The 26,756-nt window shown below is 45.1% G+C and overlaps 1 protein-coding gene across 2 annotated transcripts in view; it reads right to left on the reverse strand.

The window, feature by feature from the left end:
* Positions 1-1,605: 1,605 nt before the first annotated feature.
* OTOA (otoancorin) overlaps positions 1,606-26,756 on the reverse strand; it is a 68,015-nt gene continuing 42,864 nt past the window's right edge. For both annotated transcript variants that reach the window (XM_027614046.1, XM_027614045.1), the window contains exons 21-29: positions 26,278-26,371; positions 23,245-23,374; positions 19,800-19,987; positions 17,075-17,230; positions 9,674-9,816; positions 9,315-9,451; positions 8,665-8,762; positions 5,469-5,664; positions 1,606-2,440 (exon numbers count right to left, since the gene is read on the reverse strand). In XM_027614046.1, coding sequence (XP_027469847.1) covers positions 2,370-2,440; positions 5,469-5,664; positions 8,665-8,762; positions 9,315-9,451; positions 9,674-9,816; positions 17,075-17,230; positions 19,800-19,987; positions 23,245-23,374; positions 26,278-26,371 — 1,213 coding nt within the window. In that variant the 3' untranslated portion in view covers positions 1,606-2,369. The remainder of the gene's footprint in view (positions 2,441-5,468; positions 5,665-8,664; positions 8,763-9,314; positions 9,452-9,673; positions 9,817-17,074; positions 17,231-19,799; positions 19,988-23,244; positions 23,375-26,277; positions 26,372-26,756) is intronic.

Consider the following 26,756-nt stretch of genomic DNA (forward strand, 5'->3'; position numbering starts at 1 on the left):
TGTGACCTGCTGCTTCCCTGCATGCAAAGGACTGCGCATCTCAACCTGAGACCCCAGGGGTCCTACAGGGCATAAACTGGGTTTGTCTTCCTGCCTGAGGCAATCACCAATTATATGTGCTATGAGGCAAGCTGGCCTCCCGCCAGAGGAGGAGGTGAAGGGATTTACAGAATCTCTCTCTGATCTGACTTACTGAAGAAGTTAAAAGATACTCATCCAGAAGGCAGCATAGTGCAAGGTAAAAAGTCAAGATACAAATCCTCATTATCCAAGAGGCCTTCGACTAGAGTTCCTTAACCTCTCGGACTCAGTCCCCTCATCTGGAAAACGGGAATCCTAACTGCATCCACCTGGCAGAGTTGTGATGACAACAAAGTGAGCGAGGATACGGGCAGAGCCCTCAGAGCAGGGCCTGATACAGAGCTGGCCCTCTGGGAGTCACTTCTGTCATCCAACATGGGATGAGGGTCCAGGAATTCAATCAAAACCAAAAGATCAGAAGGGAAGGTGATGTGGGGCACCTGAGTGGCTCAACTGGTTAAGCAGCCTACTCTTGATTTTGGCTCAGGTCATGATCTCAGGGTCCTGGGATCGAGCCCCATGTCGAGCCCCATATCGAGCCCCATGTCGGGCCCCATGCTCAGTAGGGAGTCTGCTTGAGGATTCTCTCTCCCTCTCCTTCTGCCCCTCCCCCTGCTCGAATGCACACTCATGCTCTCTCCCCCCTCTCTAAAATAAGTCAAGAAATATTTAAAAAGAAGAAGAAGAAGAAGAAGGGAAAGGTGAGGCACAAAACTTCATGACACTGGCAGCATGAAGTCTGACTCAAAGGGAAGTTGTCTTTATTGATGTTCCCCAGGAAAATCCAAGGCCAAAGGAAAAAGTGGGAACTGAGCTGGATCCAAGTCTGCTTGGACCCGATCAGAACCCGCACAGACCCATTCTCATGCAACCCCCGTCTCTGATCAGCCAGTCTGGCCCAGCTAAACTGGGCGGCTGGTGCTGTCAGTAACAAGATCAATGATCTGTGATTGAGAAGCAACATGAGCTGCCACTTCCCCGCCAACATTAACAAAGAACCAAGTCAGACCCTACATAGCACCTGCGGGGCCACACCTTCCATATGCCAGTATTTTGATGTTCTAGAATAACTGCATGTGACATCTGAAAATACACCAGTCTCTATAACACCTACCCATGCTGCTTTTTAAAATCCTCCCACCTCTTATGGAATGCCAGAGATGTTTGGGATTTCATGCAGGCTTTTCGTCTTATCTAGATGTCTATTGTGGACATGTGACCAGGAAGAGAACGCAGGGCATGCTGGTGGCAGAACACAAGTGCCCAGGATGCCTAACTTGCTACCTAAGGGAAGTCACGAGAAACAACTCTGGTTTTTGTTTTTGAGACGGTGTAACAGCCTGGGAGGTGGCAAAGTACACTTCCGTCCCCCTTTCCTGAGCTGAAGGCCAAGAGCATCCTGCAGATTTCCAGAAGGAACTCCATCCCTCCCAGCCTCCAAAAGGATTGGGCCAGTGGGCTGACTTTCCTCTGCTGGGCAATAATCACATGGGTGACTGACTTACAATGTGTATTTTCTTTTATTTCAACACATCCCCAAAGCCCAGAACAACTTAAACCCAGAAGAGCCACCAATTTCGTCAAAAAAGGAATTTTTTGAAAGCTTAACTGATAACTCCACGACCATTCATTCAGCTGACTCCCAAGAAATGGAAGGCATCTGGAAAATGTATTTAAAAATTGATTTAACGTTGAGCCGTGTTAAATGTTTTAATTTCCAAGCAATGCAAGACCCACCGAACATCAATTAGACCCAGCAATCAGGCAGGAATATTGGCTTCTGTTGAGGGATTCATTTATTTCAGCTCTACTAAATATCTAAGAAGGAGAAATCCAATGCAGCCTATAGCTCCAAGGGAGGGACGTTAAGCCAGAGAAGCAGCCAGATCAGACCCCGGCTAAAATGGTGCCTTTGCCAACACCTGCCACCCCCTGACATCTCTCTCTGGAGGGAGGGCAGTGACTTGTACATATTGTCCTCATGCTGTTGACAGAAAACACCCTTCCCTCCCCACAGTTTCTCTGTCCCCAAGCTAGAAAGCAAGAGAGGCTGAAACAGGGCAGAGAATGGCTCTCTGCTGAGGATACAGGCCAGCTTAAGAACTTTTTAGGATCATTTTTAATAATTATTCTTCCTTTCAGTGCCTTTTAAATTTCCAGGTCCTGGGGACTCCCTGCCCCAGTGGAGGCTGTGGGCGGGGGTAGGGGGTCTCACAGTCTGCAGTGCCTCTGTTTCCACACGCCGGGGCCCACTGCTTGGGCACTGAAGGGCCATGTGCACGCGCCGCTCACCACACGGTCTTGTGCAGGAGAACCAGCAGAGGACAGCCAAGCCAAGGACCCCAGGTGACAGGGCCTCCTAGAAGGAGACAGGAGTGCACACGAGGTCTCAGCAGCCCTCGGAGGGCAGACACAGCATCCCCAGCTCCCTGGGTCTCCTTCTGGACCACTCCCTTGATCTCCCAGAATGCTGTTTGCTCTTCTCAGACACGGGAATAATGACCCCAAAGCAGGGGGCGTGGAAGGGGGCTGCCACAGGGGAGTAAAAATTAAATGACATTGTGTGAATCAGCTTGTACCAGAGCTGCCTTAATCATAAGAGTCACTGGGGAGATTGTTAAAAATGCAAATTCCAGGGGGCGCTTGGCTGGCTCAGGTCCTGATCTCGGGGTCCTAGCATCGAGCCCACTTTGGGCTCCCTGCTCAGTGGGGACTCTGCTTCTCCCTTTCCCTCTGCCCCTCCCTCCTGCCCCTGCTCATGCTCTCTCCCACTCACAGGCGCTCTCGCTCTCTCAAATAAATAAAATCTTAGAAAAAAATGCAAATTCCAGGATCCTCCCCTGGAGATTGTGATTGAGCAAGCTTGGGATGAGGCCCCAGGAATCTGTATTTGAAAGATTCCTCCCAGGTGATCCTGATAATGAAGTAAGTTTAGGAAACAAGAGATTAAGGGCCTCACCGATAGGAAGGGCCTATGGAGTGAAGGGAAGGAGAAGGCATCTGGGGTCCTACAGGGACACCACTTTCTGACACTGCTGGTTCAAGGGAAAACTGGTCCTGCCTCTCTCCAGGGGATTTGGTGATATCCAACAAAATTACAAATGCATGCACCCTCTAACCCAGCAATCCCACTTGGAAGATTTTATCCTGCAGATATACTCAAACAGATGCAAATGGTAAGAGGTTATCCCCTGAAGCCTTGTTTGTAATAGTTAAAAAACAAACAAACAAACAAACAAACAAACAAAAACGTAAAAATCCTTCTGTAGACATCTGGTTAAATACACTTATGGTGTAGCCAGAAAACCAACAATTGCAAGGCTACTATGTACAGATACAGAACTGTCTCCAAAATATATTGTTAGATGAGATATGCAAGGTGCAGAACAAAGGGTATAACATCCTTTTTATAAAAGTGCAGAGATAATCTATGGATAGGTATAGACTATCCCTGGACAAATACACAAGAAGCTGGTAACATTACTTGCCTCTGGGGAAGGAATGGGTGACGAGGGGACAGGGGACAGACAGACGGAGACATCACGCTGCATTCCTTTCCAGCCCTTACATAGTTTGAATCTTGCGCATTCTCTTGTGTGTGTTATATAATACACACAAAACACAATATTTAAAAATAATTTTTAAATGGGGGCACCTGGGTGGCTCAGTTAGTTAGGTGTCCAACTCTCTCTCTTTTTTTTAGAGATTTTATTTATTTATTTGACAGAGAGAGGGAGACAGCGAGAGAGGGAACACAAGCAGTGGGAGTGGGAGAGGGAGAAGCAGGCTTCCCGCCGAGCAGGGAGCCTGATGCGGGGCTCGATCCCAGGACCCTGGGATCATGACCTGAGCCGAAGGCAGACGCTTAACCAAATGAGCCACCCAGGCGTCCCAGGTGTCCAACTCTTGATTGCAACTCATGTCATGATTGCAGGGCCATGAGATTGAGCCCCGCATCAGGCTCTGCACTGGGTGTGGAGCCTGCTTAAGATTCTCTCTCTCTCCCCCTCGGCCCCTCCCTCCCACTCCCCACCTCCACTCAGCTCTCTCTAAAACAAAAAATTTAAATGCATATTATACTTCAATGAAAAGTTTTTAAAATAATAATAGTAAATCAGGGGCGCCTGGGTGGCTAAGTCAGCTAAGCATCTGACTCTTTGATTTCAGCTTAGGTCATGATCTCAGGGTCATGGAATCGAACCCTGCATTGGGCTCCAAGCTCAGTGGGGAGTCAGCTTGGGATTCTCTCCCTCTCCCTCTGCCCCTCTCCCCCCAACTCAAATAAATAAATCTTTAAAAAAAAATAACAATAATAGTAAATCAAAGGTGCCACCTCTGGCCACTCGTGGCTGCACAAATTGGGAATTCCCCTGTTCTCCAACCCCAAGGGAAGGCTGGGGCAGACGGAGGGAGATACGCACATCAGGAGAAGGTAGAGTGGAGGTTTTGAGCACCAAGTTCTTTTTGCTCACTGGGTATTTGCTCTCATTGCTCTCTCTACCTGGGACACTCAGCCCCATGGGGCTGAGTCCATATTCTCCTCAACCTGGGCTGCAGTCTAGACATTACTGTCTTTGGGAAGTTTCCATGGCCGCTCCCTGAACCCCCAAGCCTAGGTCAGCTGTCTCGCCCATGTGTTCCCTGTCACAGCGCCTGTCATACTGCCTCATGGTCGCCGGGCTAGGTATGCCTTCCCTCACCCCCATGCTGCACTGAGAGCTTAGCGAGCACCAAGGACACATCTGCCTTGGTCACTGCTGTCTCCCCAGAGCCCAACACCACGGCTCGTCCAAAGATGGTGCTCACTAATGATAGAAGGGGTCACAAAGAAGTGACGGGGGTAAGGAAGAGAGGACCAACCCTCTTATCCTAGCTCGGCCCTAGTCACCATCACCTCCTTCTGCCTCCTTTCTTCCCCGGTCTTCCAGGATGTGAAATCACCTTGTTCATTTACAAGACAGCCTTACCTGTCTTCTCACCTCTGTACTCCCAGCTCCTGCTGCAGGCCTGACATATAGTAGGTGCCCAATATATACCAGTTGAATTTATTAATTAATACTGGTTAGTGAGAAGGAGGTAGGATGCAAGGGAACCGCTGAAATGCATTTACCCCCGAGAGAATCTGATTCAACGAGTTTGGGTGGGGTCCACGAAACCGGCTGTTTTACAAGTTCCCCCAGGTGACTTGAAAGCACAGCCAGAGTTGAGCGTCATTTACATACGCTTGGTTGGGACTTTGGATTTTCCTCTAAATGCAGTCTCCGAAGACTGTGAGACCCCGCTCTGAATCTTTAGGAACCTCCCCGCCCAAGGCCGGGCAGGGCGGTACTCAGGGACAGGGAAGGGGGCTAGGGGTGGGGGCCCGGGCAGAGGGTTGTCCCGCTCACCAGGAGGAGAACCAGAGGAGGGGGTCCAGGTGGGACTGGCGCTTGGGGGCGTGTCCAGCCAGGAGCGAGTGTTGGCGCCATCTAGCGCCCGCTGGAGGCTCTGCAGCTGCAACATGCTGAGCTGCCGGCGCTGGGCTGGGGTCACCGCCGCGGCGTTCTCGGGGCCCAACGAGGCGATCTGCTCCATGGACAGCTCCTGCAGCGGAGAAAGGGGACAGCGCCCTCAGGGGGAGGCCCTCGGGGGGGTGCCCTCCGCGGCCTTCCCAAACCTCGGTCATCCGCCCAGGGCCCGCACAACTTTGCCATACCCATGTACCATTTATGCTCTTCTTGAGATTTTTCCTTAAAATCACATCGCTCTTTTCACTACTAGAATACATTTATTTTTTAAATGGAAAATTTTAGGTGGAAATTTCCAAAAATGGAAGACCAAAGTGATTTGCCATCAGTAATCATTAACAATAAGCCAAAAGAAATGAACATTATTGAATTTGAGCGGGCTTTGTTGGCCAACAATGTCTGAACCCAAGGCCTCTTAAAAAATAATCAAGAAGAGGAGACTTGAAGTGTTATAGAGGGTTAAAGACACTTCAGCTCCAAACTGAGACTTCCTCATTGAAGTAATCAGCATCAAAGGAGAGTTGGAAAGAAAGTCATGATTTTCTCACTGTGTGACTTAATGTTGTTTAATTCAGCGCGAGGTGCTTCCCCCAGGTTTCAAGTCCCCCACCTGAGAAACCCTGGCATAGAGGAGAAAACACAAGCCTAAGGCCAAAGATCTGAATCTGTGTCCCAGCTCTGCCACATACTAGCTGTGTGACCTCGAGCAAATTTCACAGCCTCTCTGGGCTTTTGGACTAGATGTGGGATGGCGCCAAGAACTCCTCTCCTGTGTGGATTCTGATCCTCTGGCATGACTGCCTGCGCACCCTGTGGGTGAGCCCTGCGACGGCTAGGTGGTGGAAAGATGTGGTAATCTATTAGTGACGACTGCCATGGCCACTGCAAGTGGGAACTTCTGCCAAGTACACTTATGTCTTTGAGGACCCTGAACAAGATGTTGACTGAAGCTGCTTCTAGCTCAGAGGACTTGGTGGCTAGTTCCAGAGGGTCTGGAATGAGATGGGATGGCAGATGAGATGGCAGGATTCTGAATTTGTAGAGAGGCATCTAAAATCATGCTGCTTACTTTCTAAGGGCCCCAAAGATTCTGGGAAAGGGGTTATATTTTTTATTTCCTCCTTCACCCTCTTCTTATTCCCTGTCTAGGGAGATGCTTCCCCTGCTTAGAACCCTTCCTTGCCCCCCACCTCCAGGACACAGTTCCAGTTCCTGAATGTGGCAATGGGGCCCTCAAGCTTTGGGCCAAGCCCACCTGTCCAGTTGCCTCCCATCGGCACTCTTCGCTACAGAAGAATGAGCACCCGTATTTGCAGCCCCCAGGGGGCAGCACCTCTGCTATGTACTTCCTTCTGCCTGGAGCGCTATTCCTCCCTCCAACCTAGCTAACCTGTCATGCAAGGTCAGCATCACCTCTCCCCGCCCCCCCCAACACACACACAACACAGGTACTCTTCTGGCTTACACCTTCCATCTACCGTTAACACAGTCCGTATTCTATAAATTATCTATTTTTTCCAACCTGGCGGACTTGCAACCCACCAGCCAGACGGAATCTCTAGGCCCACTGGACTGTGTGCTTTAAAAAAAATAAATTCGAAGTGGTTGCCAACATTTGATTATCAGCAGGTTTCACATGAAAATGGAGACCTCTGGAATCGTAAATAAAATAATAATAAAAAGATAAAAGGAAGATCTAGCAATACTGGGCCCACATTGTCACACTGCGCTGATGTGCCAGAGATGAGAAGCAGCTTCCCCATTCAGGGCTAAGTTTATTCACCTTGGACTCTACCCAGGCCACAGGCCACTGCACTGTCTTATGTTACTCCTAAAGCCCTGAAGCGCTAGGTTATACCTTTTCACCAGTGCGTCCCCAGGTGCACCTAGAAATTTCTGAAAAAGACAAATCCCTGAACAAGGAAACAACCACAAAGTGCACTCCAAACAAAACCAAGGGAAAGTGCTCAGCAACATGCCAGCATCCAGAACCAAGCCACCTCTGCCCTGCAGAAACCCCCAGAAGGGCAGCTCTGAAGCCTTCAGGACTACTATTTATTTCCCCCCAAACAGCTATTTCACCTACTCTGTGCTGGAAACTGTCCTGTGTTGTGAAGTCGTTCAAGGTGGGCTATCCATCTTGAAATGAACCAGTGATGTGGCATCACGGGCGTCTGTCCAACCTCATTTGTGTGTCTTCCACAGTGGTGGTGAATAGAATTTATTTCCAAGTTACCCAGCAAGTGAGAACACCAGGGCCACTCCTTATCAGAGCAGACTGCAGTCCCCACCAAACACTCCCCTAAGCTCGTATGGGGACACAAGGCCCTGCCTACCCTGTTTCCCTAACATCAGCTGATCCAATGCCACCTCCTCAATTTCATCTATAGCCATTTCTCATCTGTCCTGTTGAGGTTTTCTCAATACTTTTCTTTAAATCAACTAAAATATGTTTACTTCAATCAATTTAAAAAGGAAATGTTATACAGGTCCATAATTCCTCATCGGCCATTCTGAAGTCCAAAAAAATCTCAGAACTGAATGTTTTTCCCAAAGTTTAAGACAAACTTATTTGCCTGCAAAACCTTGAATTGATGTAAGGCCATTTATAGTCTCTATTTATTCCAATTAGTGTGGCATCACTGACTTCTTCGCAGAAACATTAATGTATAAGGTGCTTCCTCAGACACTGCTGAGGGTGTTAAATTACATACTGGAGTTTCACAGAGTTATCTTTTTAAAATCTGGAAAATTCTGAATTCTGAAATGTATCTGTTCCCAAGGGTTCTAGACAAAGAAATATGACTCTGTCATACCATCATAAATAGAAAATCAATACCTTGCTATGAAGAGAGGCCAACCATAAAAATAAATACAAATTAAAACATAAAATTTTAAGGAAAAATGTGTTTAAACCTAAAATTATCTTGTGACCCATTCATTGTTGGCATACACCTCTCCTCTGGCCCTATCAGCAGAAATCCGGTTGCAAGGCTCTAGAATCCAAGGCCTGCCATCTGTCTCTGATTTGAAATGGAGTCAAGCTCCTATTCTCCTTGAAGAACTGAGTACCTACTTTGAATATCTCATCAGGAAGGCATTTGATTGCTGATGGCTGGAAATACGGCATCAAATCCTTGTCCAGCATTTGTAGCTCTTCCTTCGTTAATCCAGCTGGGGAGAAAAAGGCATCACGAGGGTTTAGTTCAAGACATCGGAACTCCACTTGTTTTATTAATGGTGCTACATAATGTACAGATCTGTGTGTTCTAGGCAAGCGTCATTCCTTACAAAAAGCCTTGAAAATCACACTGGAGAATCAAGTTCCTTAATCAACTCTGATAAAAAAAAGAAAAGAAAAAGAAAAATTGGGTCACATCAAGCCCTGATTGGTCTCCTACAATGAAAAGTAGGCCCAGAAGGAGCTTCACTTTATGCAATTTCAGATTGTGTATAAAACTATTTAGAAGTCAATTAAATCACATCCTAAACCACTTTAGTGTACACAAGAACCACAAAGAGAGCTTGTTTAAAGAGCAAATTTGTAGACCCCCCTCTGCAACCTCAAGTCATGAATCTAGATTCTACTATAACTTTACAGATGTTCACTAGGTACAGCCAAGGATTCTTTTATTGTTATTGTTATTATTATTATTTTTTTTTTTTTGCTTTTGTCTCCAGATTTCAGGTTGGAAAGGGAGAGGAGGCATGCTCGAGGTGTCTTACCTGCAATAGTCCCAAGTTCCTGCAGGACAGAGCTGGACCATTTGGTGGGATCCCCAAATACAACTTCTGCCTTCCTCTTAAACTCGGCCAAGACATGGGTGCTACAGAGCAGGGTCCCGATTCTGGCCACCACCACCCTGGTTAAGAGGGAAGGATACAGTGTAAGCCTGGGAGACTCTCCAGACACGACAGGTGTGCAGAAGGTAGGTAGGCTCAGCATCCAGAAAGGATCCAGCTGATTCCACTCCTCATTTTAACCCAGAAAGGGGGCAAGGCATCAGGAAGCAAAAGACATCTTGTTGAATGAATGAACTGGCCAATCAATCATTTGCCATTTTGAACACTACTGGTTTGGATACCTGAATTCTGAGATCTTTATGAGTGAGATTTCGGTGACGTTCATAGTACACAGGGCTGTACCAAGTCCTACTAAGTGGAAGCTCTTCAGATCCTGGATACTGTAGCCTGAATCCTCCAGGAACCCTTGCAGAATAGATTTAGCCTAGAAAAATAAGGAAGGATAAAAGAGGAACTATCCAGGGATGATGAAAACCCCAAGGCTTGAGGGAATAACTGAGCTACAGCAGTAGCTTACCAACCAATCCCCGATTTACTCCTCTGGACGCACCCCCCATTCCAAACCATCCTAGCCACTGCCTCCAGGTTCATGTCCCTAAGGTGCTGCTTCTAGTGAGTATGTCCCCTCATCCACAGAGGTGTGTTTTGGCAGTGAAACTCTTGTACCCTTCACCAGCACTAAAGGAACTGTATCCTGTGTCTGTGTCTGCTAGCTTATTTTCTTCAGTCACTCATGACCTTCAGATAGTTTGCTCATTTGAGTTCTCCTGCATCAGGATCCAAACTTCTCCATCATGTTTCCAGAACTTCCTTTTTTAAAGATTTTACTTACTTATTTGACATAGAGAGAGAGCCAGAGAGCACAGGCGGGGGGCGGGGGGGGGGGTCAGCAGAGGGAGCAGAAGCAGGCTCCCCACTGAGTAGGGAGCCTGAGGTGGGACTTGATCCCAGGACCCAAGGATCATGACCTGAGCTGAAGGCAGATGCTTAACCAGCTGAGCCACCCAGGCACCCTGAGACTCCAGAACTTTCTGACAAAACCTTTTAATAGTCTGCTTTTTTGCCTTTGCTCAAATCAGTCCCTCCATCTTTAATGCGCGTCCTGCCTTCCCAACTGTTAAAATCCAACCTTCGGGGCGCCTGGGTGGCTCAGTTGTTAAGCATTTGCCTTCAGCTCAGGTCATGATCCCAGAGCCCTGGGATGGAGCCCCGCGCGCTCCCAGCTCTGCGGGAAGCCTGCTTCTCCCTCTCCCACTGCCCCTGTGTCTCTGTGTCAAATAAATAAATAAAATCTTCACAAAAAAATAAAATAAAATCCAACCATTTTTTTATTTCGGGGGTTCAAGTCAAATGTCACTTTCTTTATGAAGTCTTCCCTCATGATCTCAACCACAGTTAATTTTTCTTTCTCTAAAGTCCTACTTTAATAGGTTTATCCCTCTCTCTTCAATTCCAGAGAATAGTATAACAAATGGTTTGGTATTGAAAACCACAGAGGGATCTCTTCAGTGAGCTTTAAGGGGGTTGCTGTATAGGGTCCCTGAAATGCTTGCACAGTAGCCATTCATTGTTCATGACTTTCCCTGGAGAGGTACCCCTCCCACTCTTACTTCACGTGGTTCAGGTGGAGCTAACTGCCTTCTGAGTTCCAGGGGGGATGCTATGGCCCAGTCCTGACTAGTCAAGTCATCTCTTAGCCTGGCTGCCATGATGTGTTCTAGATGGGCCTGTGATCCAGTGAAAACCAGCCAGGACTTTGACTGGAATAATTAGGGATGTCCTAATTGAAATAGGGAAGTAAGACAGCCTTCTTTATCTGGAAGGAGAACATTCTTTACTCTGGACTGGGCCTTGGAAGGATAAACACCTGGATCTGCTAGAATTCACCGCCTGCAAAGAGCCTGCCTCTGACTGAAGCCAACACAAAGGAAAGCAGTGTCAAAATGGTGACAGATAGATGCCTGACCATAGTGTTGAAGATCTGGATCCAGCCACACCTGAACTCTACACTTGAACTTTTCAGTTATGGGAGCCAATAAATTTCTTTGCCTGGTCAAGGCACTTTGAGTTGTTTTTCCTGCCACCTGTAACGAAATGAACCCTGATTCATTTGAACTACCTATGTTGGACCCGAGGAAGGATTCAAGTCAATCCTTTGGAGGTGAACTGTATAATAAAGTCTGGATCCCTCAGTGCTCATAGGGGCAGGTGCAAAAGAGGACAAGAGCTCACAAGGCAAAGATGGGGAGGAGACATCCAAGGACAAACATCTGAGTGGGAGTGAGGGTCACAGGGATCCAGTGAGTCTTCCCACCTCGTTTTACCAGAAGTTCATGCCATCACACAGTAAGAATCATTACAGTGTTGAGAGGAAGTGTTGGCAAAGATTGGGAAATGTTGCACTGGGTTTCCACTTTTCATGTCTGTTGCCTCCCTATCCCCCAGGTCTGTCTAAATGCTACCTCACCAGAGAAGACTGCCTGATTCCCCGACCTCAAACAGCCTCCCTCCCTATTTCCCTGAACACTTTGCCCATTTTCTGTTATCAATTATCACAATTTTAAGGCATTTTTCACTGTGCTCAGGTTTTTTGTCTTGTATCACCAAGTAGAATCCCCAGAGACACACAATGTATCCAGCTAGTTCATCAATGTACCCCTACCACTTGGCACGATGCCTGGCACACAGTTCAGTCCGATAAGGACTTTTTAAATGAATGAATGAATATCTGAGTGAGTGATCTATAGAGTTATAGGCAATATATGCTCTTTTGAAGTGGCATCAGATTGCTGCTTTCACATGATGGATTGGCTTCAGGGAGATTGTGATTATAAAACTCGCAGGTTCCATAGGGGAGTTTTGGTAATATCACACTCAGACTTAAATGTCTCTGAATGGGAATGTACGTCCAAAATAATAATAGCTAATATTTACCGAATGTTTGCATGGGGAGCACTTTACATATACCATCTCATCTAGCCCTCACAACTACCCTGTGAAGTACTTTTTTTTAAGATTTTATTTATTTGGGGCACCTGGGTGGCTCAGTCGCTTAAGTGTCTGCCTTTGGCTCAGGTCGTGATCCCAGGATCCTGGGATTGAGTCCTGCATCGGGCTCTCTGCTCCCTGGGGAGTCTGCTTCTCCCTCTCATGCTCATGCTCATGCTCACTCTCTCTCTCTCTCACAAAACTAAAATCTTAAAAGAAATCATCCTCAAAAAAAAAAAGATTTTACTTATTTGTCAGAGAGAGAGAAAGAGAGAGCACAACCAGGGGGAGAGGCAGAGGGAGAAGCAGGCTTCCCGCTGATCAAGGAGCCCAATGCGGGGCTCAATCCCAGGACCCTGGGATCATGACCCGAGCCGAAGGCAGATGCTCAACCCGCTGAGCCACCCAGGCGCCCCAACCCTGTGAAGTATTAATATTATTCTCATTCTCACAGATGAGGAAGCTGAGGCCCAGAGAGGTAAAGTTACTAAGCCCCATTGGCTACACAGCCGGCAAATAACTAAGATTAAAACCCAGGCATTCCGACTCCAGAGCTTGTACTCTTAGTGAAGATGTTTGGGTATGAAGAGAAGAGAGAGATTTGAGGTCGCTTTTGAACTTTTCCTATTAAGGCTTCACAATCAGGTGTCACTAGTTGACTCATAACAGTTTGTGCTCCCCAACTATCAGGCGTGCCCATTTTAAAATGAAAGTGCGAAAATACGATTCAAATAAAATTACTTTGAAGATGCGGTATTAAATTGTCCTTGCCACTGGATCCTGGAAAATGCAAGCTCAGCCTGCAAGGTGATAAGCCAAAATATATTTACTTGAATGACTGGACCAGTGTATCTGTAATGATTCCAAGACAATTAATACTAACATTTTTAGGCAATATTAACCCTCTGAAAAATGAATAGCTGTAAGATTTCAATCTCTCTGTTCATCCCTCTGGCTTCTCTAATAGTTTTTTTCTCCTCTTAAATTGGTTTTTAAACTGAACTCTGTTAATGTAGTTCCACCAGGTCTGACTATTAATCTAGAAACATGCATTTAAGGGTTTGATTGGGAGTGAAAGTTGAGGAACTGACTGCAAATGATATATGCAAATGTTAGGTTTTCATATCGTCTTCAAACATATTGATAAATCTCACTGGCATCCGTGTGAATTAAAATTGGTGCAAAGGGAAATTCTCTAGTTTCTAAGTTGGATATATTTTTCTGTTTTCTCCCAGACTGTAAATATTTTAATATCTGAAGGGTGATGTGGCACTTCTCAAACAGTCAAAATCAGTCTTTATAGAATGTCAGGATGGAAGAAACCTCAGATTGCTGGGTTTAGACCGTCTTGCAAATGAGGTGAGATGCCAAAGAGAGCAAGTGTGGTGGTGGTGATGATGGTGACATCAGCAGCCACAACAATGAAAACAATTAATTTTTACTGAATTCTATGTGCCAGGCATTGTTCAAAATGTTTCACATGTATTGACTCGCGTAATCCTCACGGCCAGGGTCTTCATGCCGCCCAGCTCCGGGGTTGGGGGCGGGGTGCAATTCACATTGTGTTGTGTTTGAATGGGGCCAGAGTTATGGGACATGGCCATACTGACTCCAAAAAGCTCATGAGACTGGGGGACATCCATTGGTTTTGCCTGCCCAGCACCCATCCTCCCTTTGTTTGAGAACACCATGCTTTTCCTTGGGTGAACTACCCTGTATTTGTTTCCTCTGGAGGTTGTTCCTTCTGGAGGTTCTAGAGAGAATTTATTTCCTTGCCTTTTCTAGCTTCCAGAGGCTGCCTATAGCCACATCATCCATCTTCAGAATCAGCAGCCGAGTGCCTTCAAATCTTTCTGTGTGTCCTTCTGCGTCCCTAGTCACACGGCCTCCTGGATCTGTGGCCTCCCGTCTCCTTCTCCTAAGGACCCTTGTGATTACACTGGGCTCATCAAGAGAATCCTCCCATCTCAAGATCCTTAAATTAATCAGATCTGTAAAATCCCTTTTGCCACGTAAGGGAACATCTTCAAAGCTCGCAGGGATTGGGGCACAGATGTCTTTGGGGGCCTTATGCAGTCTCCCACCCTCCATTCCCCCTGTCAGTTCATAGGGTCATGTTGAGATGGACCCCACTCCCTGATGCATGCCTGGCCAACCAACATATTCTACTCCTGATCACAGTGACTGCTTGGGGTGGGCAACTGCGCGATTGGAGTCAATGCTGGGACTTTTTCAAAAATTCATGCAAGAGGGGCTCTTTCTTTATGGGGATGCTAAGTAGATAATATGGAAAGCCGGTGTTGAATTTGACCACTAAGGGAGGGTTGCCTGAGCATGAAGATACCACAGAGCAGCTAAGACTCCCCTTTCTAGCAATACAGTGGGTTAACATCCCTCCCAGTTGAAACAATTAAATTCTGGAGAGACCTTCTTCTTTAATGCATGAAGGATTAACTGACACAGAAACCAACTTCCTAAGCAATGAGAACACTGAACAAAATCTATGAAACAACTATATTCAGACACTGGACAATGGAGAACACAGGACTATGATCCTGAAAGAGGGAACATAAATAAGGAAAGCCTGAAATTGCCCTTGCTTACTGCCAAGAAGCATTTTCCAGGCCAAGGAGCAGGAAAGGGAACCCAAACAAACCCAGTGGTCCAGCTGAGCTGAAAACATAGAGATCCAAGGTCAGAGAGGCCAGGGCACCTGTAATCTGTGGAGGGAAGTACTGGAGAGTAGAAAACTTCAGAGAGAGAGAACACCAGAAGAGAAACTTGGCAGAAGAGAGAGAGGTCTTCCCCCATCTGGCTGAGTACTGACCTCTCTACACAGACCAGGAGTGAAATCTACATAAGTTGGAAGACACATCAGAAAGTGATAGGCTGAACAATTCTCAGAGCTCATATGGAGTTGGAAAGAGATCACATTCCCACCAGCCAGAACAGAGGGGTCTGGAAATACACAGCGCATTAGGCAGAGTCTCCAGTAGAATCATGTCTGAATAATGGAGATAAGTTAACTACAGAATAAAGGTCACTCTGGACTTACCTTAATAATCCTCAAAAGGAAGCCTTGGGGCACCTGGGTGGCTCAGTCGGTGAAGCCTGCCTTTGCCTCAGGTCACGGTCCCAGGGTCCTGGGATCCAGCCCCACATCAGGCTCCCTGCTCTGTGGGGAGCCTGCTTCTCCTCCCTCTGCCCTTCCACCCCCACTAGTGCTCTCTCTCTCAGTCTCCCTCTCTCTCTTGCTCTGCTCTCTCTCAAATAAAATCTTTAAAAAATTTTTAATTAATTAATTAATTAATTATTTAAAAAGGAAGCCTCAAAAGGATCAGACTGATTTGAAAGTAATTTAAATGTATACCAGTAGTAATCCTAAGGGGCACATCCACCCCAATGTCCATAGCAGCAATGTCCACAATAGGCAAACTATGGAAAGAGCCCAGATGTCCACCAACAGATGAATGGAAAAAGATGTGGTATATATATACAATGGAACATTACTCAGCCATCAAAAATCGAAATCTTGCCATTTGCAATGACATGGATGGAACTGGAGAGTATTACGCTAAGCGAAATAAGTCAATTAGAGAAAGACAATTATCATGTGATCTCACTGATAACGTGGAATCTAAGAAACAAAACAGAGAATCATAGGGGAAGAGAGGAAAAAATAAAACAAGATGAAACCAGAGAGGGAGACAAACCATAAGAGACTCTTAGTCATAGGAAACAAACTGAGGGTTGCTGGAGGGGAGGACACTGGAGGGATGGGGTACTGGGTGATGGACATTAAGGAGGGCATGTGATGTAATGAGCACTGTTATTATATAAGACTAATGAATCACTGACCTCTACCTCTGAAACCAATAATACATTATATTTTAATTAATTGAATTTATTTATTTACTTATTTATTTATTTTTAAAGATTTTCTTTATTTGTCAGAGAGAGAGCATGTGCACAAGCAGAGGGAGAAGCAGGGTCCCCGCTGAGCAGGGAGCCTGATGTGGGGCTCGATTCCAGGACCCCGTGATCATGACCTGAGCCAAAGGCAGATGCTTAACCGACTGAGCCACCCAGGCATCCCTAATTAATTGAATTTAAATTTAAAAAATGTTTAGGGGCACCTGGGTGGCTCAGTTGTTAAGCATCTGCCTTCGGCTCAGGTCATGATCCCAGTATCCTGGGATTGAGCCCCACATCAGGCTCCCTGCTCAGCAGGAAGCCTGCTTCTCCCTCTCCCACGTCCACTGCTTGTGTTCCTGCTCTCGCTGTCTCTCTCTCTGTCAAATAAATAAATAAAATCTTTAAAAACAAAATAAATAAAATGAATTTTAAAATATTTAAAAAATATAAATGAATGAATATATATATGCTGGAACAAAGCCCAATACCCTTCGAAGGAGTACAACTAAATCAAGCACTCAAAAAATATAAAATTCACAATGCCCATTAGCCAGCCAGTCAAAATTACCAGCTTTGCATATAAAATAAAAATACATAACCCAAAACTAAGAGAAAAATTAGTCTATAGAAACAGACTCAGAAATAACTGATGACGGAATTAGCAGCAAAGATTTTAAAGCAGCTATTACAAATACTGTATGTTCAAGGACATAAAGGGAAATATACACAAAATTAAGACAGAAATGGAATATTTAAAAGATCAAGCAACATCTACTTACCTGTCCCAGGGTCCATTCGGTCTGCCGGCTTAGGGAAGCCACGGTATCAATGGAGCTGAGATCCAGCTGCTGCAGCTCACACTCATTAAGAGCCAGAGCAATGCGCCCCAGGGAGGTGATATGGTATTCTTTCCAGTAAGAAGGCATGTCCCAAACCTTCAAGTGAAAAAAAATCCAGATTAGACTGACCATTACTAACAGTATTTTAAACAGACATAGGGTAAATCTCTTTAACATTTGAAGTTCTCTTATAAATCAATAAGGAAAGGACTACAACTGTATATATATGTGTGTGTGTATATTGTGTGTATGTGTGTATATATATGTATGTGTGCATATATGTATGTGTGTATGTATATGTGTATATACATGTATGTGTGTGTTGTGTATATATACATGTATGTATGTATATACCTGTATGTGTGTGTATATGTATGTATGTGTGTATATGTATGTATTTGTGTATATATATGTGTGTATTTATGTATGGGTGTATATATATATGTACAGGTGTATATATATATATGGGTGTGTAGATACATGTACGTGTGTATATATACATCTATGTGTGTATATGTATGTGTGTATATATATGTATGTGTGTATATATGTGTGTATGTGTATATGTGTGTGTATGCATGCATGTGTATATATGCATGTGTGTATATACACATGCATGTGTGTATATGTTTATGTGTATATACATGTGCGTATGTGTGTATACATGCATGTGTGTGCATGCATGTGTGTGCGTATACATGCATATGTGTGTTATACATGTGTGTACATGCATGTGTGTATTTACGTGTGTGTGTTTGTATGTATGTGCATGTATGCATGTATATACACATGTATGTGTGTGCGTGTGTGTATGTACGTGTATGTGTGTATGTATGCGTGCATGTGTGTGTGCGTGCATGTGTATATGTGTGTGTATATACATGTATGTGTGTATATATGTGTGTGGGTGTATACATTTGTATGGGTGTATATATATGTGTGTGTGTATATATGCATGTGTGTATATATATGTATGTGTGTATATATATATGTATGTGTATACACACACACACACACACACAAGTGCAGTATATACACACATATATACACAAACACAAAAGACATGAACAGAACAACTTTTTATCACCGGAATTTATTGGTCTGATTTCTTGGCCCTCATCTTGAACTGGCCACACACAGGGTCCCTGGCCAGTGGACTAAGGTTTTGTCTAAGATGACAAGGACAACTCAGGGGATGTGAGGGAGGGTGCTTTTATCTTCCTTATTGTAGTTTGAGGTTTTGATCTTTACTGGCTAAAGAGGCCATTTATCTTTGTAAGCACAAAACATTTTTGCTTTCTCCAGTTTTCTGCTAATGGTGAAAGAATAGAAGCAAATAAAGTTTTACTGATTTTTGGGGAAAAAAAGATTAACAAGAAATTCACAAAAGAAGAAACAGACATGGAAAAAAGTTCAATCTTGGTCATAAATTTTTAAGTTCTACATTAACAACAATCAGAGAATACCATGTTAGCTGATCATACTGATAAGGAATAAAAAGATCAATCATTTATGGTGTTGAAAAAATATGTGGTAAAGGATACTCTCATTTATTGATATTGAGAATATAAATCAGTACATAATTTTTGGAAGGGAATTTGGTTATGCATATCAATAGCTTCTAAAATATTTATACACTTTGACCCCAAATATCCACCTCTGGGAATTTAGCCTAAGTAAATAATGAGAGACAAATGCCCCCCAAAATATGTACAAAATATGTACCTTGAGGCATTAAAAAATATAAGCAACCTAAAAGTCTACCAGTTTGCTAAATAAATAAGGACCAGAAAAAAAAGGACCAACCATAATATGAAATATTATATAACTATTTAAAATGCTGATATAAATTTATATTTCTGATATGGAAAAATATGCATTTATACCGTTGGGTGTTGACAGCAAGTTATTGAATAGTGGGTGAGCATGATATTATTTTTTTCTAACATATATGTGCGAGTATACATGAAATATATAAATACATTTTATACACATACACAGAAGTCTGGGGGAGCTTCAGGTGACTATACCAAAACAGTAACAGTGTTTATCTCTGGGTAGAAGATTATGACGGATTTTCTTTTTTATTACTTGTCCAACTTTTCTACAATAAACTTGGGTCATTTATATAAAAAAGAGTTATAAAAATAATTTTAAGGAACTTAATGTCTTTACCCCACAAGGATAACCAGATAGTCTACAACTATCCAAATGGCTGAAACAAGCCACTCAAAGGGAACTTTATAAAGATGGAAAAAGACTTGTAGTCTCCGTTTTACTCCTTCCTACTACATTTTCAGACAAATTTGCAATGGATTCTGAGAAAATCTGCTGTAAGCAGCAATTGAGATTCTCCAAGTGGAGAAAGAAAAGGCACCATTCCTGGAAACCGTCTCAGAGGCACCAGAACACCCACAGAACTTTTTACTGAGTGTCCATGAGATGCCAAGACACATCTCTGTTCTCTGCTACAGCCCTGAGAAGGAGGAACTAGAAATTTCTCAGATGTGGAGCACACACCTATGGCACTGAGTTGATACAGAGAAATTACAATGGCACAACGCACGTGAAAACTCCCTGAGGTGGGTTCTACACACAGAAGTGCTGGGACCGTCATGCTGGGGTTTCCCTCTCTTGAAAGCTCCCTCCCTGAGGTGGGCTTTACCTGTAATGCCTTCTCCTTTAGGGTCATCAGCTGAGGCAGGCTGAAACCCCTGACGGCCCCCAGAAGCTCCACGCTCCTGATGAACGTCTGTTCCTCCATGCAGAGCAGGTCCTGGGGGGCCCAGCAGGCATTGGCTTCCGCCAACTTGAAGATGTCACCAGAAGAAGGAGCTATGACTCCATGGCAACCTCAAGAACGGGGAGGAAGAGAAGAAAGAGAGCTTCAGGGAATGTTAGTCTTTATTGAAATGAGTAATCTCCTTGTCCGGGTGGATTTATTCATGAGAGGCAGCATAGCGTAGACACTGAGAGCAGGGATGCCGGGAGCAGCTGGAATCCCACTTCTGCCACTTCTTGCTAATTATCTGGTAACAAAATCACCGAAATGCCAAATTTTGCACAGCCACATGCACACAGTAGCAGCTCTGTCACATTACAGTGGGGCTCCTAATCGCCTGGAGGGCAGTGGGAGCTGGTGGTGAACAGTTCTGGCTTCAGATTCAAATCCAAAGCTATTTAACCCCTCTCTGCCTCAGTTCCCTCATCAGTAAAATGAGGATAAAATTATCTCATCAGATTTTTGGAAGGATTAAATGTATTATTATATATGAAGCACTTAGAACGATGCCAGGTATACAGTAAGCACTCAATACTTGTAAGCTATTTTTATTAGTTCTGTTACCAGCAGCTGCCACCGCACATTTGTTTGCAACCCAGAGTTAAGGCTTCCAGAATTATGAGGAAGAAACAGTCCTATTTAAGTGTGGTAAGGGTGGGATGCCTGGGTGGCTCAGTGGGTTAAGCGTCTGCCTTCGGCTCAGGTCATGATCTCAGGGTCCTGGGACCGAGTCCCACACTGGCCTCCCTGCTCAGCAGGGGGTCTGCTTCTCCCTCTGCCTGCTACTCCCCATGCTTGTGTGTGTGTGCTTGTGCGCACTCTCTCCCTCAAATAAATAAATAGAATCTTTAAGTGTGGGAAGGAAGAACGATTTGCCATCATGGAGGCTATGGTCTTCCCACTTTCTGGGAAAGAGGAGAAATGGGCCTGTTGCATTTTCCTTTGCAACAGGAGAAAACCCATCCATTTCAGTCTTTGACTAAGTTGAACATCACCTGGTCAAACCAGTTAACATCATCAACACACAAATGGGATATTTCTCCCCAATGTGCTCAACCTGGGAGAAAACCCAAGGCTCCTTGTCTTTTTTTTTTTTTTTAATTCATTTATTTGAGAGAGATGTATAGAGAGAGCAAGCACCTAGGGAGAGTGAGAAGGAGAAGCAGACTCCCCACTGATCAGAGAGCCAGATGCGGGGCTCGATCCCAGGACCCTGGGATCATGACCCAAGCCAAAGGCAGACGCTAAACCAACTGAGCCACCCAGGTGTTCCCCCAAGGCTCCTTGTCTGGAGAGCAATCCTGGCTTTCCTGTCTTAGCAGCCGTCTACCTCTGAGGCTCACAGACTCACCAGCACCACCTGAGCCAGAACATTCCCAAGCCCTGTGGCCACTCCATTTTCACTGCCTCTCAATGGCAACTCACTGGACTCCAGTCAAGAGGCGAAAGTGGACCAGACTGAGGTTGCCACGTGTGGTCCTCAAACATCTTTACCACAAAAGACACATCCTTCCTAGACTCCCCCAACTCCACCCCCACTTTCCAATGAAAACAGGATCCAGTGATAGTACAGAATTAGAGAGGAACAAAATGGTTATACCTTGTGGCAGGGACTTGGTCTTATCCTGCTGTGGTCCCTGCCTGGCACACAGTAGGTGTTTAGCAAATATTGGTTGAATGAATCAACACACAAATTAACTAAAATGAAACGAACTAGTAATTCTGCTATGCCATTAATTACTGTAAGCACAGCAATAATGAATATCCAGAACCACGGAAGAAAACTCCAACAATGCAGTCCTAACAGAGGGTCCTCCCCAGAGTGTGGCAAGTCTTACTTTCGCACGCCCGCACGCACAGAGCAGGTGGGCTGCCATGTGACAAGTGACTGCTGGGCTGTGAGAGCAGGAGGAGCTAATGGCGATCGCCACCAGCTCTGGGCACAGATCCAAGAGCTGCCATTCCTCACTCCATGACTTTGGCCAAGTCTCTTAATCTCTCTCTGAACCTCAGTTCACTGTGTCAAGGAAAGGGAAGCAAGCACAGCACCCACATCACAGGACAGGGGTGCACGGAGAGAGGACCACCCGAGTTAAACACAAATCGGATCGTGACACTTCTTTGCTTGGTGCCTCCATGAGACCCCAACTCAAAGACAAAGAAAGTCCTTAGGGCTTCCTTTATAAGGCCCTCTGTGGCCTTGTCTCTCGTGCACTCCAGTCCCACTGGCCTCTCATGTCCCCTTCCTTTCTGTTCCTGTCACACTTCCGTTTGCCTGGAAGACTGCAACGCCACATGTCCAAGCAGCCCATGCTCACGATCCCCGGGGCTTTCCCATAACGTCCCCTTCTCAGCGAAACCTACCTCCACGGTTTTCTTTGCAAATTATAACCTCCCACCCCCCACTCCCTGACCCCTTCCTTGCCTTGCTTTCTTTTCCTTCTTGGCACTTACCATCCCCCAAAATACTATGTCTTTTATTTACTGTGTGTGTGATTCATTGTCGGGTACCCACCCCCACAGCCCAGCCCCTTGAAAGTAAGTCCTCTGAGGACAGGGATTTTTGTCCGTTTTGTCCACACAGTCAGTGCTCAATAATTATTTTTTGCAAGAAAGCAAGCAAGCACTGACTGCCAGCTATTCTTATTACAATTATGATTGGGTCCGATTAACCTTGTCCCCTCCTGCTTGGCACCAAGTCTGTGCTCAGTGGGTGCACAAAAATCATAAAAAGAGCTAACACCTATGGAGCATTTCCTACACTGCCCAGCACTGTTGTGAACACCTTTACAGGTTTCTTTTTTCTTTTTTTTTAAGATTTTATTTATTTATTTGACAGAGACAGACACAGCGAGAGCAGGAACACAAGCAGGGGGAGTGGGAGAGGGAGACCTTTACAGGTTTCAATCCACTAACCCTCATAACAACCTAAGGAGATCGGGACTTTCACTCTCCCCATCTTACAGAGGATGAACACAGAGGCACAGAGAGGTTAAAGGGCTTACCCAAAGTCCCACAGCCAGTAAGCAACAGACCCAGGGTTCACAGCCTGGCCCCAGCACTGCAATACACTGTCACTCAGCCATTTACACCCTTTAAGTCAATTCTTTTGAAATGTTTGTTGCCATGGACTGGCCTGGGTAAGGAGTACAAGATGTGATTCCAAATCACTTTACTACAGGGGTCATTCTTTGGCCTGTGGCTTTTTGCCATGATGCTTTGCAAACATTGCATCCAATCCCCTGGACAAAGGAGGCCTCTGGATGCCAGGGACTCAGGCCAAACACCTGATGCTCAGCTCCAGCTGAGACACCCCAGAAACACTCACCGGGGCTGGGGGCAGAGCTGGGGCTCTTCTCACTGTTGTTCCGAACAGAGTCAAAGACAACCCAGAGGAATTCTTGAGGGGGCATGGTCCCGGCTATCTTGGAAGCTGTCTGCTGAAGGATATCTGGAAACTGTGTGCAGGAAAGAGGAAGGAGGAGAAACAAATAATAATTAAAGCACATTAAACACAGATTTACACTGTGATACTACTTACTCCCTCCCTCAGGGATTGTGTTTCTTCTATAGCAGCTTCTTATATAATTGCATCCCCTAGCTCAACTAACTTGGTCTCTACAAAGAATCATACAAAATAATACTTAACCCCATTAGCAATCCACTAAATGTTCAATACCACAAGTATATATTGTTTTTCACCCATCTGATTACCAAAAATAAAAGAAAGTGAGAATACCTAAAAATAAGATGAAGTGATAACACTTAATGCTGAGCAAAATGCAGTAAATACGCAAACTTATTCTTCTATGGGACTGTTAAATGGTACAGAATTACCGGAGCAACCTGGTAAGATCTATAAAAAATGTAGGAGAGCCTACCCCGTTTTGGTCTGGTATTGTTTTTAAATTTTTACTAAACTTTACATTCAACATAAAAAGGAGAAAGAGAGGGGGCGCCTGGGTGGCTCAGTGGGTTGAGCATCCAACTCTTGATTTTGGCTCAGGTCGTGATCTTGTGGTTGTGGGACTGGGCTCCATGCTCAGCGGGGAGTCTGCTTGAGATTTTCTCTCTCTCTCCCTCTCCCTCTGCCCCTACCTGCCCTCCTCATGCTCTTTTTTTCTCTCTCTCTCAAATAATTAAATAAATTTTTTTTTTTTTTAAGTAGAAAGAGAGGATGCTCTCTGAGTGGAGACTAGCAATGAGGGAGCTTCCAGTTGCCCTGGAGAAGATGCCATTTCTCATCTAGAACCAGTGCGATTTGTCAAGACCCAGGATATTATTGGTAGGCCCGACAATGAGTCCAGAGCATTTATCAAACTCTCCCACACAGCTATGCGTCACTAGGTCTCACTCTGTCCAAAGAGAAAGCCCCTCAGGTTATAATAGCTCCTCTTTCAATTCTAACCTTCAGAATTAGTGTCCCACTCTAAACCAGTTGTTCCCCATCCTAGCTGTAGGTGACAATGACCTGGGAAATCTCTGGACACCAGGCCCCACCCCGAAGATTCTAAGACCATTGGCCTGGGGTAGGGGCCATGTAGGTGTCATTTTAGAATCTCTCCAGTGATTGTCATGTGCAGCTAAGGTCACAAGCAACTCACAAGAGGCATAGTTAACTTTTAAAAAGCAAAATGCACAGCAGAGTGAATGGTATTTTCCATTCTGTATTTTTTAAGGGAAGAACATATATAAGTAGGAGGAGGATTTTCCTGAAAGGGTGCAGAAAAATCTGGGAAGAGTGATCACCTCTGGGGAGACAGGCTGGGGACCTAGAAGTGGTGGTGGAGGAGAAACTTGCTGTCATCCTGTAGCTTTTGGTATAGTTGAAATGTCTTAACCAGGAGCATGTATTACTTGTCTTATTAAATATTTCAGTCATTAAAAATAAAATAGAATAATACAACACAACAGCCATGTAGCCACACCTAACTTAAGAAATAAAAGATCACAAATATGGTTGATTGGTCCTTCCCTCCCTCTTTGGTCTCCTTCCTTCCCCAGAAGTAACCAGCACCCTGAATTTGGCATTAACCATTCTCATGCACTTCTAAACTTGACTTAACATCTAGAACTGTTTTTGCATGTGCTTAAAATTAATGTAACTATTTTCATGATTAAAAAAACACCACTATTAAAGCATTTTCATAGTGAAAAAAATTTTAACTAGTATTTGTTTGTTTATTTAGTATCCTACTGTATGTACTCTTTTGCAACTCACCTTTTTTAACCCTGCACTATGTTTCTGAGATTTAACTGTATTGAGATAAAACTTTTTCAATTTCAAAAGTTGATCTTTAGAAGATAAGTATATAATATACATGCATCTGCTACTTATGACTATGTGGACACCCCAGAAGACGGTTTTACCATGCCTGGACACTGGAATGTACACTGTGTGTGAACCTGGGTGACACGCTGTGTATTCAGGTTCTGCAGAGCACGTATGACAACGTACATCTTGCATGCGCACGTGCGGGGATGAGAGTGTGTGGATGTGCCTTGCAGTCCATCTGAGTCTCGTCCAACAAATACTTACTCCCTCCCCACTCTCCACTTCTGCATGAAGGAGACTACTTCCTGCCCCCTGAGGTTGAGCTTGGTCATGTGATCTGCTTTGGCCAATGGAAAGTGACAGTGCCGTTTCCCAGGGGAGGCCTTAAAGGAAGTTGCACTCTGGTGCTCCCTCCTTTGGAGTTTCAGACCTCCATGGCGTGAAGAACAAGCGCCAGGTAGCCTGAGCCCCAGAAGCAGACTCTGGAAGCAGAGCGGTCCTGGTGACCCACAGACCAGTCCTCAAGAAATTAATACTTATTGTTGTGTGCCAATGAGATCATGTGGCTTGATTATACAGCAAAAAGATGACAAATTGGTACCTGTTTGGCACAGCTCTTGGCCTACGCTAACTTCTGGAGAGTTGCTCCAAGCAAAGTGTGTGTCCAAAGGCAATGCTCCATAAGGATTTGGTTTTGGATTAAATGTGTTTACACATGCGATTGCACACACTGGACATATATGTGCATGTGTATATGGCACTGCTGAATATTAGCCCTCAAACAGGCATGCATGTGGGGAGCACACAGATAGCAAGGTGGTAACTGACCTACAGCTCCCAGTCTGGGCACGTGTGCCCGGACGGAGGGCCATGTGAAAAGCCCAGAGTTGGTTTCGCTGCTGTCTCACTCCCTTTTCCCAAACCTTGGGTATCCTGGAGCAGAGCTGGGAACATCTGAGCCCTTTGAGGCAGGGAGGAAGGTTCCAGAAAGCAAACAGGCAGTAAACCCAAGGGGGAGTATAACTGACCACACTTTCTCTCCCCTTCAAACCCCTTCAGCCTTCCAAAGATGGAACACAGAGGTACCTTTGTGGCAACAGAGCTTAATTCATCTGCTGAAAAAAGTACTAGAAAGGGTCCCAAGTCCTTTGTCGTCTCGGCCGTCCAGTTCTGGGGAAGTCTAGGAAAAGAAGATAAGCAGTCATCTGAAACACCGCACTGTTTTCTCTGTCTCCCAGCATCCTTTTCTTGCAGGAACAGGCCAACTTCATACCTGGGCAAGTCCCATTTCCCTGACCAAGAGAACAGGCATGTGATGCAGGGTAGCACATACAGGACACCAGGTCACCCTTGGGAATTTTGTTGGAACTACTGGAGAAGCCCTCTTCCTCCTGGTATCTCTGGCAGTAAAGAGAATACTGGAAGTTGTTCCCATTACCAAGTAGAGAGAATAGAGGCCACACCAAGGAACACAGAGCTGAGGGCTGGGAGGAGCATATTCCCAACAACATCACTTGAGCCTCTGGATCCAGTCAGGCCTGGAGTATACCCCTGGAGTTTTCCAT

The sequence above is a fragment of the Zalophus californianus genome, chromosome 10, assembly GCF_009762305.2.
Source record: "Zalophus californianus isolate mZalCal1 chromosome 10, mZalCal1.pri.v2, whole genome shotgun sequence".
NCBI lineage: Eukaryota > Metazoa > Chordata > Mammalia > Carnivora > Otariidae > Zalophus > Zalophus californianus.